Genomic DNA, 17,639 nt, shown 5'->3' on the forward strand with positions numbered 1-17,639 from the left:
ATTTCACAACAGCAACTGATTCTGCAACTGAATTATGAGAGATCATAGATATATATGAAATGATAAGGAAATGTATATTTTTAATTTTAATGGAATTTTAATGTGATGCTGCGACTACCTTTTAAAGAAAAAAAAATTTCACTGATACTTAATGTGAAAAACCGAAATAGTTTCAATGTGAATTTTAATTATGTGCCGTTATCTTTTCGTTTTTGGTTGTTTTATACTTGTAAACCGCTTTGAGTCAAGAGCAGGCGGGGGCGGGTTCTTCAAGGCCACTGTCCAATAAGAAGCGTCCTTCCAAGAAGCCTTAGCAAGGCGGGAGCTTTGTTTATTCCCCGCCTGCTGATAGGGCGCCGGCAAAGGGGCGGTAGAAAAAAGGGCAAATCCGCGTTCTCGGCTCCGGCGCCAGCTCTCTCTTTCGAAACCGTTGGCGGCCGGCGGCGGTTTATTTGTTTTTTTCAGCAGAGAGGATGGCGCGAGTCCGCGCAGCTGAGGTGAGGGGAGGCTGTATCCTAGCAACGCAGCAGTGCGGGAGGGGAACCGCCAATCCTGCGCCGTTTTCTGTATTTTGGGCGGGAAAAAGGGGCTTTGCCCCCACCTCGTTCTCTTGTGACGGACTGAGCGCGGGACGAATGGGATCCCTTTCTTCTCAGCCTCTCCCCGCCTCCCCGTACCAATCTCGTTTCTCCACGCCGTTCGCTTTAAGGGTGCCTCTGAGCATGTGCAGAGGGAACTTACCTCAGCGTTACCCGGCACATTGGAAATTAAGGGGGAGAGGGAGGGAAAGGAAACAGAAGGCAAAAATTATTCAGTGTTAATGCGCCCCTCACAGGCTTGTGGGACCTACAAGTGTGTGTGTATAATATTATTATAAATTAATATATATATATATATATACACACACACACACATATTTTATTTATTTGTTTATTTATTACGTTTGTCGGTCGCTTTATATTGTCCAAGGCAACCGAGTGATTTGCAAGTAAACAAAAACCCATGTAAGGAACCTAAAAAAAAACCAAGTTGGGGATGCATTAAAAGCACTCTACCCAATTTATAAGATTGTAGCTCCCAAGACCCACAAATAATTGGTGCTTCGAGGAAAGCAGAAACTAAGGGGGGTGCCCAAGGCATGACCTCCAGGAGGATGGTGACCAAAAAAAAAAAAAAACCCCTTTGATAAAGGGATTTATTTCTGCTATAACCATTTCTGCGGGAACTGCTATTACTGTATTATTAATTGTTATTATTGCAGCATTTTCTATTGTGCTCTTGGGTAGAATTCTCCAGGGAGGTTTAAATGTAAAAGAGCAAACCCACAAAAAACAAAGCATTTAATATTAAAGTCAGGGTTGGGGTAGTTATGTGAAATGCATGATACAGTATACAGGTGTTCAGTTTTATATATCATTAACACAATCCACTCCATGCCTTCAACACAGATTTATGGCTCGTGCAGGAGGAATAATCAGGGGAAATACTCTATCCCTAATAATATGGAAGCCGCCCAGAGTGGCTGGGGAAACCCAGCCAGATGGGCGGGGTACAAATAATAAATTATTATTATTATTATTATTATTATTATTAAAGCATACAAAGGTGGAAAGTGGGAGACCCAAGAGCTTTATTACTTTCAAGGTGAGGGGAAGTGATCTAGCGAAAGCTGGCAGGATAGCTTATTCCATGGTCTTAACCCCATCATTCATTAATTAGCCTTAAGCGTGAAGCTCAACATCAAAAAAACGAAGATCATGGCTACTGGTCCCATCACCTCCTGGCAAATAGAAGGGTAAGAAATGGAGGCAGTGAGAGATTTTACTTTCTTCGGCTCCATGATCACTGCAGATGGTGACAGCAGTCACGAAATTAAAAGACACCGGCTTCTTGGGAGAAAAGCAATGACAAACCTAGACAGCATCTTAAAAAGTAAAGACATCACCTTGCCAACAAAGGTCCGTATAGTAAAAGCTATGGTTTTCCCAGTCGTGATGTATGGAAGTCAGAGCTGGACCATAAAGAAGGCCGATCGCCAAAGAATGGATGCTTTTGAATTCTGGTGCTGGAGGAGACTCTTGAGAGTCCCATGGACTGCAAGAAGATCAAACCGATCCATTCTTAAGGAAATCAGCCCTGAGTGCTCACTGGAAGGACAGATCCTGAAGCCGAGACTCCTTCATGAGAGTCCACCTCATGAGAAGAGAAGACTCCTTGGAAAAGACCCTGATGTTGGGAAAGATGGAGGGCACAAGGAGAAGGGGACGACAGAGGACAAGATGGTCGGACAGTGTTCTCGAAGCTACAAACATGAGTCTGACCAAACTGTGGGAGGCAGTGGAAGACAGGAGTGCCTGGCGCGCTCTGGTCCAGGGGGTCACGAAGAGGCGGACACGACTAAACGACTAAACAACAACAACAAATGTTGGTTATATGAGGCTGGATATATCCCAGCCCTTCGTGGCCTCGTCTCTCCACTCTTATATCCCCTTGCAGTGCCACCAATTACATTTGGAGGGTGGCCACTTACGCAATGCCAAATAAAAATAGGACGAGGGCACACGTAACATTTGCACATGGCCATTTAAATGTACAGTTGCAACATCTGAAAGTCGACAGTATAATTAAATGGAGAAACTGTAACCTTTTATCCTAGTGGGGGCAAACTGGGTGAGTGACCCAAGGAACCTGTTTGTTCTGCTGTCCAGGTGTCTGCAACTTCAAGGCACATGGTGATCTTCCTTCTTAGGGTTCTTTATCTTTACCAGGCATGGCCAAACTTGGCCCTCCAGCTGTTTTGGGACTACAATTCCCATCATCCCTGACCACTGGTCCTATTAGTCCCAAAACAGCTGGAGGGCCAAGTTTGGCCATGCCTGCTTTAAACCAAACAGTGTTTCATATATTATTATTAATTAAATTTCTTAATTGCTTTAGCCCAGGGCAACCCAAAGTAACTTACAACCAAGCAGGCAATAAACCCCACATAGATACATTAAAACCGATATAGAGGACAGTTCTCTGTAAAGTAGACCTCATGGCCACCTAAATCTTTGCTCCATCACCCTCTGACACCTGGGACTGCCTCACCCACCACCCTGTGATGACACTGTGTCCTTATTTTCAGCTTAAATGCTGGAGGACATGTCACTAGACTAAATGTCACAATAAAGGTAGATATGTAAAAAAAAACACCCCACAATTCTGCTCAAGGCATTTAGCTCAACAGGTTGCAATCCTAATTTTAGTGGATGGCAGCCAGTTATCTGTAGCCTTTCATGATACATTTCCTGGCCAGCCAGAATGAACAATAGCCATGAAGCAGCTATACAGGTATCGACAATTTATTAGACGTGTGGGATGGAGAAGTTGATTTGTACCCCAAGGTGTCGTGTGTGCAGCAAGTGGGCTGATGCTGTAAAATCTTGCAATGCAGGCAAACGAGTTCGACTCATCGGACGAAGAACCCTCGGAGGAAGAACAGGTACCCTTTCAAGTATCCTGGTAGGTCCAAATTTCCTCAGGGGACCCCTTCCAGAATTCCTTTGGAGCAGCTTAGTATTCTGGCCACTAGCCACATTTCACAGCTTGCTTCATTTTCTTCATATGGGGTGTTAGGGGAGGGGTAGTTGTGCTCATTCTGGGGCAGTTTGTCCACCTTGGGTCCCCTGCACTCGGCTCTCGCCTGTGGCTCCTGGCAGTATGCAACAGCGGCCACACACCAGGAACAGCTTCGACTGGCCAGCTAAACCAGGTGATGGTAGCCTATGAATCTCAAACCCACACTGAGTTAGGGACTTCCCCTGCATGCGAAGACAGGCTCTGGCGGATTGAGCGGACGAGACCAGGAGTGGGTTTCTGCACATGCTGCAGAGGGAAGTGAGGGGCAGATGGGGTTCATTCATCTGTGAAAGTAGGCCATATAAGATAAGGAAAACACTAATCCTAAACCTCTTCTGCCTTACGGGATATCTTCGGGAGAAGAAAAGGCTAAGGAGTAAACCCTACACAAACCCAGAGTGGAGTCCCCAGGAAACCTTGTACGTCTCCTTCCAGCAACTCCTGCAGCCAAGCTGGTACCAAACATTTTGCTCTGTTCTCCTTTGGACCACATCAATGAGTCTGGGATGTGTGTCTTGTCATCTGGGCAGCTCAGAACCTCCATACACACTGCCCAGGCATGCACCTCGGAGAGGACACTTCGGTGCTGCTAATGAATTCACCCCGAGCCACACACCATTGTCTCTTGAGACAGACAGATGCCAACAACAAGTTTGTACTGTTTGAAACTTCTGAGCTGTCTTCAAGGGCAGTTCCACAACAACACATTGCAGTAATACAATCAGAACATTGTATGAGCGTAGATGGACTGCGACTTGACTATTTTTGTCCAAAAGTAGCCACAGGTGGTGAACTGGCTATAGCTGATAAAAGGCATTCTGTGCTACAGAGGTCACTTCTGCTGTGTGCTGAATCTAGAAGACACACCTGCACTCTAAACCTGCCTTGTCAAGGGGCAGGGATAACCTACCTTGTGATGGGTATAATATGGCCACTTTTCAGCACATTCTGCCAAACAAGTTGCTAAGTCATAGCACAGGTGTCAGCAAACTTTTTCAGCAGGGGGCCAGTCCACTGTCCCTCAGACCTTGTTGGGGGCCGGACTATATTGGGGGGGGGGTGAACGATTTTCGCTCACCCGCAAAGAGGCCTGAAGATGCTTCGCTTTACAGTGGTGCCTCGCAAGATGAAAAGAATCCGTTCTGCGAGTCTCTTCGTCTAGCGGTTTTTTTCGTCTTGCGAAGCAAGCCCATTGACGGCTTAGCGGCTTAGCGCTCTTAGCGGCTTTTAGCGGCTTTTATCGGCTTAGCGGATTAGCGGCTTAGAAAAAGGGGGGGAGGGGAAAAAAACCTGCAGGAACTCGCAAGACATTTTCGTCTTGCGAAGCAAGCCCATAGGAAATTCGTTTTGCAAAGCACCTACAAAACGGAAAACCCTTTCGTCTAGTGCAGGGGTCTGCAACCCGCGGCTCCGGAGCCGCATGTGGCTCTTTTACACCTTTGCCACAGCTCTGGGGCAGATACTAGCGAGGGGAGGAGGCGCATTGCGTGCCCTGACACTCCCCACTGTGGTGGATGCTGTACTGGCTGTGACGTCGCATGGGGGCGGTGCGTGCGTTACAATCCTGTATATATAGCATTAAGGTAAGAAACAATATATGCAGTGTTATATTTGTTTTAAATGTCGCAATGGTTTTGCGGCTCCCAGTTTTTTTTCCTTCGGAAACAGGTCCAAGTGGCTCTTTTTGTCTTAAAGGTTGCAGACCCCTGGTCTAGTGGGTTTTCCGTCTTGCAAGGCATTTGTCTTGCAGGGCACCACTGTACTTGTCCCAGTTGTCGCCCCAATAGCTGCAGTTGGGCTTCTCCAGCTAGGCAGGTGCTGTGGCAGGGTAGGAGGCTGTGTTGGCGGAGGAGCCACAGACAGAGGGAGGGGAACTGGGGCATCGCTGGGGCTTTTACCCACCACCTGCTGCTGCTGCTTCCCAAGAGGCACTGCGGAGAAGATAGAGCCGCCCGTCAATCCACGGCCACCGCAACAATCTGCCTGAACGCCATGGGAGGAATAATAATAATAATAATAATAATAATAATAATAAATTTTATTTATACCCCTGCCAAAGCCTGGCTCAGGGCGGCTAACACCAGTAAAATTACAGTAATAACATAATAGGGGGAAAAACCAATTTAAAATACAGGTTAAAATGCAATTTAAAATGTGGCCTCATTTTAAAAGTAGCCCATAGATCAAAACCATAAGGGCAGGGAAACATAAGGGTCAGACTGAGTCCAAACCAAAGGCCAGGCGGAACAGCTCTGTCTTGCAGGCCCTGCGGAAAGATGTCAAGTCCCGCAGGGCCCTAGTCTCTTGTGACAGAGCGTTCCACCACGTCGGGGCCAGTACTGAAAAGGCCCTGGCCCTAGTTGAGACCAATCTAACCTTGAGGCTCGGGACCTCCAAAGTGTTGTTTTTTGTGGACCTTAAGGTCCTCTGCGGGGCATACCAGGAGAAGCGGTCCCGTAGGTACATGAAGGAGGGAGGCAGGTAGGCAGGTGGTGACAAAGAAAGCACATGAGGAAGCGGCGTGGAAAAGGGGCTTGGAGAAGGAAAGAAGGAAGGGCGGACTGGGGGAGCAGGAGGAAAATGCAGCCGGCAGCTGGTGTCATCCGCCCCCTTCACAGAGCCACCCTGCTGAGGCGGGCGAGCCAACTCCCACCATCGTCAGCGCCCGGCATGGGACAAGATTGTTCCATCCCTGAGGAGAAAAGCGCCACTGTGTGAGGGAGAGGGAAGGAGAAAGAATGCACGCACTGGTGATCCATCTGCTGGCGATCCACGTGCCAATTCCCGGACCGTCCACAGGCTGGATAAAGAAGGCAATTGGGCCTGATCCGCTCCGCGAGCCTTAGTTTGCCGACCCATGTCATAGCAGCATTACCATTTTGCATTGAATGCAGGTACCCTGTGTTTATAGGGACGCGGGTGGCACTGTGGGTAAAACCTCAGCACCTAGGACTTGCCGATCGCATGGTCGGCGGTTCGAATCCCCGCGGCGGGGTGAGCTCCCGTCGTTCGGTCCCAGCTCCTGCCCACCTAGCAGTTCGAAAGCACGCCAAAGTGCAAGTAGATAAATAGGTACCGCTTTATAGCTGCTGTGGTTCGTCAGAAGCGGCTTCGTCACGCTGGCCACGTGACCTGGAAGTGTCTGCGGACAGTGCTGGCTCCCGGCCTCTAGAGTGAGATGAGCACACAACCCTAGAGTCTGTCAAGACTGGCCCGTACCCTAGAGTCTGTCAAGACTGGGGTACGTTCCAGTTTGTCAGTGTCCTTCTTGAACTGTGGTGCCCAGAACTGGACACAGTACTCCAGGTGAGGTCTGACCAGAGCAGAATACAGTGGCACTATTACTTCCCTTGATCTAGATGCTATACTCCTATTGATGCAGCCCAGAATTGCATTGGCTTTTTTAGCTGCTGCGTCACACTATGATATGATATGATATGATATGATATCCATCTTCCAATATCTCAAGGGCTGTCCCATGGAGGAGGGAACAAGCTTGTTTTCTCCTGATCTGGAAGGTAGGACTCAAACCAATGGCTTCAACTGTTTCTACAAGTTTTTTTAAAATAATTGCAACCGTTCTGACTTTGGATATGGGCTAAGGTGGTGTAGGGGTGGGCGATATCTGGTTTTCAACATTGTGCTATATCACCAGCTAAATGTCATGATATAAACCCTAGGACCCACGTACCTACAGAACCGCCTCTCCTGGACTGCCCCATGGAGGACCTTAAGGTCCACAAATGACAACATTCTGGAGGTTCCAAGTTGCAAGGTGGTTCGATTGGTCTCAACTAGAGCCAGGGCCTTTTCAGTACTGGCCCCGACTTGTTTGGATGCTCTGTCACAAGGGACTAGGGCCCTGCGGGACTTGACATCTTTCTGCAGGGCCTGCAAGACAGAGCTGTTCCACCTGGCCTTTGGTTTGGACTCAGTCTGACCCTTATGTTTCCCTCCCCTTTTGGTTTTGATTTATGGGCTACTACTATGGGCCAGGCGGCGCATGGGGCCAGGTGGCGCATGGGGCCAGGTGGCGCTGTGGGTTAAAGCCTCAGCACCTAGGACTTGCCGATCGAAAGGTCGGCGGTTCGAATCCCTGCGGCGGGGTGCGCTCCCGCTGCTCGGTCCCAGCGCCTGCCAACCTAGCAGTTCGAAAGCACCTCCGGGTGCAAGTAGATAAATAGGGACCGCTTACCAGCGGGAAGGTAAACGGCGTTTCCGTGTGCGGCTCTGGCTCTGGCCAGAGCAGCGATGTCACGCTGGCCACGTGACCCGGAAGTGTCTCCGGACAGCGCTGGCCCCTGGCCTCTTAAGTGAGATGGGCGCACAACCCCAGAGTCTGTCAAGACTGGCCCGTACGGGCAGGGGTACCTTTACCTTTACCTTTTTACCCTGTGTTTATAACCATCCAAAGCATACTTTACATTTCTCCTTTTGGCTGCAGAGATTATTTGTAACAGAAAAGAAAATCAAGAAAACTGCAGTAGTACACCATCAATGGGTTTAGTGGAAATCCGTTATACCCTCGGATCATAAGGGGAGCTTCCCCTCTTTTAAGCTATTCAGTAGCATAGGCAGTACCCCAGATGTTACCCACAGTTCACCTGGGTGGCTGCACAAGGTTCTCTCACTTTCAAAATTGTTTCATACTAATTGATCAGCCACAACCTTGTAATTTCCAGATTGTGTTAAACATACCTTCTTATATACCCCTATGTTTTGCAACTTGAATGTCCCTCCACAGGTCAGGATCATAAATCCTTTCATCTGAAGAATCTCTGAGGGCCTTTCCAGACTAGTCTTTTTATATTGTGGGTGTGTTCTGCAACATGTTCTTTGCACAATAATAATGCATGGAGTGGTTGTATTACTCTGCTTTAGCTTGTTCTGTAGTGCTTCCTCAATTTGTTGTTGGCATTCATCTGTCTCAGGAGACAATGGAGGAGTGCGCCTTTGAGGGTGAAGTCAAATGGTTGGAGAATTACAGCACCTGCTGTGGCTGTAGAGACTGATGCGGGAGAGACATGTTTTGTTGCAGCTGGGGCAGATGAAGGCAGCCGGTTCACTGCTGCAGATGCACCATGGCGTTTCTTCTCACAGCATTCCTCCCCGCGGTCATTCCTCCTCTTGTCAACCTGGCTTCCCCAGTCCTTCCACATTATTGCACAACAATACTGGGACAAAGATCAGCTAAAACTTCTGGGATATAAAACGTTACAGGTTTTCAGCAGGATGTTGTGTGATAGGCTGGAAATGAAGTAGTGTGACTGTCCCCAGAACTGTTGCAGGCTCAAACAGTGTTGAAAATGGGGTCACGTGTAACCACCCCGATAGCATCATGAGCACAAATGAAATCATGTGCAATGAAAAGGACACCTAGAGAAGTTGTGAGCTAGATTTTAAACTCTTTTCCTGCTGACGATGTAGTTGTAAAGAGAGCTTGCTGATTGCAAATTTGCAAATTTAAATGCCATTGTAAAGGTTTTTAACTTTATTTCTTTCTGTAGGTTAGCCCTATCACCAACCTATTCCCAATTTCTGGGAATTTGCTCACTACCAGGTATGCAATAACAGCTTAAAAACTGATTTAAAAGCTCATTCATTTGATAGGGGGGGGGAATCTTAACTTACCCCACACCACATTAATCTGCCTATGTCACTACATGTGAGGTAAAATGAAACACAACTGTTGGTGGTAAATAGACATAGATGCCTTGTATTTAACAAATACTTGTTATATTTCTAGCAGTACTTGATATGTTCTTTCATGCATCCACACTGCATCATTTTAGGTTGCCGATTCAAAAGTATTAGAAGAAGCCTTCAGAAAGATATAGGTAATTATATATCAGTGCCCTGGGGATCTTTCAGCCTTCCTTCAACGCCTGGTTGCTCCATGTTTACCTTTTCTTATGCCTTGCAACTGGCATAGGATTCTGGGATAAGCACTTTTGGTGTTCTTAATTTTCCTTTTCCCCTTCTTTGTGTAACATCTTTCCTGATAAAAGGTTCCAGAAGAGACATTTCCTCTTCCCTTTCACTTGAGAGAATAGCTCTTAAGATGGCATTTGCCACCTGCAGTTTGTATAATGTTATTGCTTTAAGAATGATTTAAGATGTTTATTTTAAATGAATTGTTTTTACATTTTAATTTTAAAAAATTACAATTAAAAAAAACGATTTAAGCATTTTAAGAATTTAGTGTCTAATTGGGGGACACCTTTTTACTGATCATTTTTTTTAAAATTAGTTAATCAAAAAATTATTAAATGTTGCTGCTTTCCTTGGAACATTTATTTTCCTTGTATCCTGAGCCGAGCACTAATTCCACCCTGCCATAGTATCAAATTCCAGGGCAGTGCTGCAATTTCAGTTGCTAAAATTAGGCGAGCAACCGTGGTTTGCCTAATAATCAGGTCATGGAACGCACAAATTCCTTGTTGTAAAGTCAGTTTGAATTGTTTTCTGAATTAGGATTCACAAGGCTTTTATGGTTTCGTGTAGCATTTTATTTTATTTTTTATTTTTTAAAAATAGATTTTTATTGAGATTTTAAAGGTTACAAAAAGAAAAAATAAAGAACAATACAAGAACAAAGAAAAAACACACGAAAGAAAGATGCAGATAATTAATAATAAAAAAAACAAATAAATCCTTTACATAACTTTCTTTCCTTTGCTTATTTCCTTGACCTCCTCACACCTCCCTTTTTTGTATTCTAATTCAATTAGATATTTCAGCAAATCCTTTCCATCTTTATTTTTATCCTAATGATTTATCTTAATATACTATAATTTTACATACTGTTCTTTCACCAATCAACAATCCATTTTTACTTAATCCTTTATATCATTTCTGCTAAAACCACATTACTTCATTCCAACATCCTTCTAACATTCCTTAATTTTACAATGTTTCCGTAGATAAACTTTAAATTTCTTCCAATCTTCTTCCACCGACTCTTCTCCCTGGTCTCGGATTCTGCCAGTCATTTCCGCCAGTTCCATGTAGTCCATCACCTTCATCTGCCATTCTTCCCGGGTGGGTAGATCTTGTGTCTTCCAGTACTTTGCAATAAGTATTCTTGCTGCTGTTGTGGCATACATAAAGAAAGTTCTATCCTTTGACACCAATTGGCCTCGTGTAGCATTTTAACAAGGCGAACAGCTTCGTTCCTTTGCAGATGAACTGAAGAGCTACGGGGTTCAGGATGTCTTTGTTCTCTGTACCAGAGGAGAGCTTTCAAAGTACCGTGTCCCACACCTCCTCGAGGCATATCAGAGCCAAGGGATTGCTGTGCACCATCACCCTATACCTGATGGAGACACTCCAGACATAGCCAAATGCTGCCTGATTTTAAAGGAACTGAGGAGCTGCCTTGAAGGCGACCGGAAAACCTTAATACAGTGAGTTCCAGTGCGCCAGGTCTTTTGTCCTCTTTCCACAAGTAAAGATGATCACAACCTGCATATACCCACCTTAGTTTCCTGCTAACACCACAGTTCAGAAATTTGCCTCCCAGCTTCTGCCACCCCCTTGAATGCTGCCACCGTTCCCATGTAGGTGTGACAAAAAAAATGCAGATGTGCCGCATCCTAGAGAATCTTCCTAAATCAAGAAAATCCTACAATTGAATGCTTTAGGGCATGGGTAGGCAAACTAAGGCCCGGGGTCTGGATCCGGCCCAATCACCTTCTAAATCCAGCCCGTGGATAGTCCGGGAATCAGCGTGTTTTGACATGAGTAGAATGTGTCCTTTTATTTAAAATGCATCTCTGGGTTATTTGTGGGGCCTGCCTGGTGTTTTTACATGAGTAGAATGTGTGCTTTCATTTCAAATACATCCCTGGGTTAGTGTTGTGGGGCATAGGAATTCTTTCATTCCCCCCCCAAAAAAAAAATATAGTCTGGCCCCCCACAAGGTCTAAGGTACAGTTTGCTGACCCCTGCTTTAGGGAAAAGTGCAAGAAGAATTCTCAGGGACGATTCACATCCCGGCCAGCACCTCTTTAATCTTCTACCCTCGGGCAGGAGATATAGAAGTACAGTGGTGCTCCGCAAGACGAACACCTCGCAAGACGGAAAACCCGCTAGACAAAAGGGTTTTCCATTTTGGAGGCGCTTCGCAAAACGAATTTCCCTATGGGCTTGCTTCGCAAGACGAAAATGTCTTGCGAGTTCCTGCGGGTTTTTTCCCCCTTTTCCCCCCTTTTCCTAAGCCGCTAAGCCGCTTATCAGCTGATCCGCTGATAAGCCGCTTAACAGCTGATCGCTAAAAGCCGCTAAACCGCTAATAGCGCTAATCCGCTAAGCTGTCAATGGGCTTGCTTCGCAAGACGAAAAAACCGCTAGACGAAGAGCCTCACGGAACGGATTAATTTCGTCTTGCGAGGCACCACTGTATAATTAGTCGTACCAACAGGCTAAAAAAAAGTTTCTATCCATGGACTGTTAGGCTGCTGAACAGAAAATAATATCGTGCAACTGACTTTTGGGGTTGGTGTGTTGTGCGACAAGCACACAGAGTGCAATGAGATTGAGTGTGGGGGGAGGCTCAGTTAATTTCATATCCTATGCAACAATAAGGGTTCATTATAAGAAAACTGGAGAGTCCTTATACACAGTCATTGTAGGCTAGGACTGGGTTTTTGAAGGGGAGCTCAAGAAACACAGAGCTACCCGGAGCCCTGAACAAACCTATGTCAGGGCAGCTTTCCCCAACCTGACGCTGATGAAAGTCACATGCCCAAACATCTGAACTGTACCAGGTTTGGGGTAGCTGTGTTAAGGATACTACCTCTCAATGTCAGATTGGAAACCTTTTTCTGGAACAAGACAGAGCTGGTTCATTTTGACTCTTGATACTATCACAATGTACAGTGGTACCTCGGGTTAAGTACTTAATTCGTTCCGGAGGTCCGTTCTTAACCTGAAACTGTTCTTAACCTGAAGCACCACTTTAGCTAATGGGGACTCCCGCTGCCGCCATGCCGCCGGAGCACAATTTCTGTTCTCATCCTGAAGCAAAGTTCTTAACCTGAAGCACTATTTCTGGGTTAGCGGAGTCTGTAACCTGAAGTGTATGTAACCTGAAGCGTATGTAACCTGAGGTACTACTGTACTTGTTCTGTTTTTGGAAAAAAAACAACGCCCAATCCTTTTTTCCCCCCTTTCAGCTGTTATGGAGGGCTTGGAAGATCCTGTCTCAGTAAGTAAATACTTTTTCTAAAAGCATTAATTAGTTTAATATTGGCATTTTCCTACATAAACCCATCTGATCGTGAACCTACCGTATTTTTCACCCTATAGGACGCACTTTTCCCCCTCCAAAAATGAAGGGGAAATGTGTGTGCATCCTATGGGGCGAATGCAGGCTTTCGCTGAAGCCTGGAGAGCGAGAGAGGTCAGTGCGCACCGACCCCTCTCGCTCTCCAGGCTTCAGCGAAGCTCTCCGCAAGCCGTGGGAGCCCGGCGCGAAGTCGTGTTGAGAAATTATTCCTCTTAATTTCGGGAATATTAGCTCCGGTGTCAGGGTCAGTACCGGGAACGGGAGGAGAGCAGGAGGCGGGGGAAGGGGGTTTCCCCGCCTCGGCGGAACCAGCCCGGCCGCCCAGCGCTCTCCCTCGGCACCGGGAGCACCTCTTCTTCCTCCTCCTCCCCCCCCACCCGCCTTCGCCTCCTCTTCCTCCCCCTTCTCCACGCTCGGTCGCGCATGTCTATGTGTTGGGGGATGTGCGCGCACGTGTGTCTTCTCGGCCCCGAGACTGAGTGGACGGTGCCAGAGAGAGAGAGGAGACTGTAAATGTGCGTATCCGCGCTGCGGCCACTGCCGCTTGCTGACTTTCACTCAGGCCCAGGCTGTGCGTGTGTTTGTGCATGCGCGTCCCCTGTGCCTCCCTCTGGCGCGCTCGCCTGCCCAGGTCCCCTTTCACAGCACATCCGCCTCAGCTGTCACCTCAGGCCCGAGTGCGCAACTAGCTCCGCCCGCTTCAACCAACATGGGGGGCGGGGGAAGAGGGGAATGGCCGAGGCGAAGAGCCGCGTAAGGTGCATGCGCAGCATGGTATATTGTTCCGTCCTCTTTGCCTCGAAGGTGTACGCGTGTGTAGATCAGCTTCCTTTCCTTGTCCACTTTTCCACGGTCCGGCAAAAGACCCTGATGAGCGAGCGCTGCATTCGCTGCCGTCTGGGGCGGGGGGGGGCAGCGCACTCCCCCCGCGCGCTTGTTACCGTCTCACTCAAACACAAACCCACACACAGAGAGGCTGCCGCCGACCTCGCCCTGCCAACTAAAGGCATTTAAGCACAGCGGGGGTGCTGGCGCCGACCATTCTTTCTCTCCATCCCTCATGAATGTCCCCACTCAGCAAGAGAAGAGACCGCGCCAGGACTTCAGCCCTTTCTGAAGTTTTCAGGGAGCTTCAGTCTGTGGAGCTCCAAGAGTGCCTTTGAACATGTGCGGAGAGTGTTCATAGAATCATAGAATCATAGAGTTGGAAGAGGCCACAAGGGCCATCGAGTCCAACCCCCTGCCAAGCAGGAAACACCATCAGAGCACTCCTGACATATGGTTGTCAAGCCTCTGCTTAAAGACCTCCAAAGAAGGAGACTCCACCACACTCCTTGGCAGCAAATGCCACTGTGAAACAGCTCTTACTGTCAGGACGTTCTTCCTAATGTTTAGGTGGAATCTTCTTTCTTGTAGTTTGGAGCCATTGCTCCGTGTCCGCTTCTCTGGAGCAGCAGAAAACAACCTTTCTCCCTCCTCTATGTGACATCCTTTTATATATTTAAATATGGCTATCATATCACCCCTTAACCTCCTCTTCTCCAGGCTAAACATGCCCAGCTCCCTTAGCCGTTCTTCATAAGGCATCGTTTCCAGGCCTTTGACCATTTTGGTTGCCCTCCTCTGGACACGTTCCAGTTTGTCAGTGTCCTTCTTGAACTGTGGTGCCCAGAACTGGACACAGTACTCCAGGTGAGGTCTGACCAGAGCAGAATACAGTGGCACTATTACTTCCCTTGATCTAGATGCAATACTCCTATTGATGCAGCCCAGAATTGCATTGGCTTTTTTAGCTGCTGTGTTCTCTTTTCACGCCAGCCACAAGTACTAACCCACCAGCTATGAGCCTACCTGTGATGGGGGCTGGGGCGTGCTGAGTCGTGCCGGGCTCCCACAGCTTGCGGAGAGCTGCCTGCATCCTGCATGGCTTCAGGCAGATATCCGCAAGCCTGGGGAGACTGGCGCAACTTCCCGCCGGGCTCCCTAGGCTTGCGGATTGCAGCCTGTTCTGGGGGCTGGGGTCGGGGAAAGCTTGGGCTTCCCCCACCCCAGCCGCGCACCTGGGGGGGGAATAAAAATATTTTTCTTTATTTCCCCCCCCCCCAAAAAAAAACTAGGTGCGCCCTATGGGCCGGTGCGCACTATGGGGCGAAAAATACGGTATGCCCTCTAGTATGTTACACAATTTTCTCCACCAGTAATCTCAGACTCATCTTTGCAGATGTAAAAGGCGGAAGCTCTTTCACAGCTGAGTTGGAGGAATTCTCCATGCCTTCTACTCCCTAGGTATAACAACAACAACTCTGGAAGAAGAGCACCACTGGCAGAGTGCAATTTTTTTCCTGCAAGTTGCGAGAACTAGTAATCTTTTATTTTTATTACCAAGGTGCCCATGAAAAGCCAAGATGGGCAATATAAAGAGGAAAGTGGAACTTCCTTGCAAGACCTGTGTCATGGTGAACAGTACGAGATTGGAGCTAGAAATCCTTGTTTTAAAGCTCAAAGATTGTTGTGGCACCTGAAATACTCACAGATGTATTATAGCAGAAGCTTTCATAACCAGTTATTCTCAACTCACAGGTTATATACCCATTGATGACAAAGGTCATGAAATGCAGAAGGCATAATATATTTCTGTACTGCGCTGTAGCTCAGCTGTGACTTCCCTGGGGTTCCTTAAGCAAGCCACTCTCTTAGCTTCAGCCTCAACAAGTGTAATGAATGCTTCACGAGGAAATGTGCTCTGAGCATGTACAGCAGGAATGGAGAACTTACAGCTCTCCAGATGTTGGGACTACAACTCCCTTCATTCCTAACAATTGGCCACATCTGGACAGCCAGATGTTGCTCATCCTTCACATGCAGCATAATCCCTGGCATATATAATCAGAAGTAATCTCCCCTGAGTTCAGTTGGACTTACTCCCAGGTAAATGTATATAGGATTTGCAATCCTAAAGCATATTAATGTGAAGCTACAGGGAACCAGGCAGAGGGCGCCTGCCCTGTGGAATGCCCTCCCGTCAGATGAAAAGGAGATAAACAACTACATGACTATTAGAAGACATCTGAAGGCAGCCCTGTATAAGGAATTTTAAAATGTTTGATGTCTCACTGTGTTTTTATATTTTGGATGCTGCCCAGAGTGGCTGGGGCAACCCAGGCAGATGGGCAGGGTACAAATTATAACATCCTCATCATCGTTACTTTTAAGATTATTCACTCAGGCTTTCAAGCAGGTTCTGCCTCCTCACTAAATACAACTGGTTTCCTTAAGCAGAAAATCTCTTGGATTTTTTCTTTTTCTTTTTTTACAGTAGCAGCTTGTCTCCTGCTTCAGATATCTGACACAATAGGCCCACAGCAGGCCATAGACAGCCTGCGAGACTTGAGAGGTTCAGGAGCTATACAAACCATAAAGGTATGAGGGAAGGCCATGATGGGCCGGCTTGGTAGTGGGAGGACAAGTTAAAGGGCAACAGCTGACTAAAGGCAGTGTTTTGTTTGGCACTGAAAATCTTTCCTGGCTTTCTAAGAGTTAAAGCAGGATATCAGTGCTGCTGGTGACAGTATCCATAATTCACCATTTCTGCTCTTGACCACAAGGCCATACCAGAATCCTGCATTGCCCTTACAGAAAACAGGCTTTCTAGATACAAGACAAGCAAAAGTGTGGATAAGCCCTGAATATTTACAGAGCATTAATATTATTATTGGGTGGAATTCAACATTGTGCTCTTCCAGTCATTCCATCTGTGCAAGCCTTGCAGCTTCCCAGACGGAACAACCGCCCCCCCCTTTCCTATCCTCCCCCATGTGCTGTTCTGTGGGTTGTTCACTGGACCCCCTTGAAGCCAATTTCAAGGTGAGGAGAGGGCGGGAAATCCCTGTTGCACAAGTGGAAGTCCTTGCACCAGGCTTCTGCTGATGGTGCTGGTTTAGTGAATCCTACCCAGCATCTCCCACTGTCCTCTTATTAAGGGAGCTTGCCTTTTAGTGGACTGCAAAAAATCAAGGACATGTGAGCAGATTAGGAGGATGCTGGGCCTGGTCTCTCTAAGGAAGTTCAGCTGGGAGGGAGGAGAAATTGAAAGAGACTCTAGGAACCTGCACTCCCAACAGACAACACTTTGAAGAACCTGAGAAAGGAAGGGGATCTGCTTGACAGCTAAAAAGTGGATTGGTAGGGAGTCAGGAGAACTTCTTTTGGGCTTTCAGAAATCTATACTCACAACCACCTCTCACAACTGTCCTCTACTCATTTTAGCATCTGTGATTAGAGAACAGGTGCTGCAGCTTATCCACCCTGCTTTCCCTTGCAGCAATACAACTACCTGCATGATTTTCAAGAGACTCTGGCTGTCCATCTAGCAACAGAAGGTGCAACAGCAAGATCAGTATCACGATAAAACAGCGGCAGTGGAACTGAGCTGCTTCTTACATGACAATGCTGCAATTGCCTTTGCTTGGCGCATGCAGGTGAAAATGCACCTGTCTCCAACATCTCATTGGAACTTAATTAGTCAAGTTATCCTGGCACTATCTCCCTGGCAAACTGTCTGATGCAAAATACAACAAATGTAAGCTGTGAGGGTTCTCTGTGAGCAAGAGCAATACTGTAATGTTTTCACAGCATAAATTCACGTTTTAAAGGGTACATTTGTCGATGGATTCCTGAAACGTAACATTCTCAATATGTGGTTGAATTCACAATAAATATTAGTTTCAAA

At 47.0% G+C, this 17,639-nt stretch overlaps 1 protein-coding gene across 7 annotated transcripts; it reads left to right on the forward strand.

Annotated features, from left to right (window-relative positions):
• The first annotated feature begins 360 nt into the window (after positions 1-360).
• Positions 361-17,639, forward strand: CDKN3 (cyclin dependent kinase inhibitor 3). Of its 7 annotated transcripts, none has more exons than XM_079963142.1 (8): positions 361-497; positions 3,437-3,504; positions 9,129-9,181; positions 9,414-9,458; positions 10,805-11,027; positions 12,798-12,829; positions 16,227-16,330; positions 17,232-17,639. In XM_079963142.1, the coding sequence occupies exons 1-8, from the start codon at positions 474-476 to the stop codon at positions 17,316-17,318; spliced, it is 636 nt and encodes a 211-aa protein (XP_079819268.1). In that variant the 5' UTR covers positions 361-473; the 3' UTR covers positions 17,319-17,639. The 7 variants fall into 7 exon arrangements, with proteins under 7 accessions (XP_079819268.1, XP_079819265.1, XP_079819267.1 ...); XM_079963139.1 differs by lacking the exon at positions 361-497 and adding an exon at positions 531-710 and having other exon boundaries at positions 16,230-16,330; XM_079963138.1 differs by lacking the exon at positions 361-497 and adding an exon at positions 536-710.

This window comes from Podarcis cretensis (assembly GCF_951804945.1).
Source record: "Podarcis cretensis genome assembly, chromosome: 1".
Taxonomy (NCBI): Eukaryota; Metazoa; Chordata; class Lepidosauria; order Squamata; family Lacertidae; genus Podarcis; species Podarcis cretensis.

Excerpts from the sequence above, each read along its gene's own strand:
- CDKN3 (XM_079963138.1), top strand. The coding sequence starts at position 636 with ATGGGATCCCTTTCTTCTCAGCCTCTCCCCGCCTCCCCGTACCAATCT. Across the intron at positions 711-3,436 it reads CCACGCCGTTCGCTTTAAGG|GCAAACGAGTTCGACTCATC; the intron begins GTGCCTCTGAGC and ends CTTGCAATGCAG. Across the intron at positions 11,028-12,797 it reads GACCGGAAAACCTTAATACA|CTGTTATGGAGGGCTTGGAA; the intron begins GTGAGTTCCAGT and ends CCCCCCTTTCAG.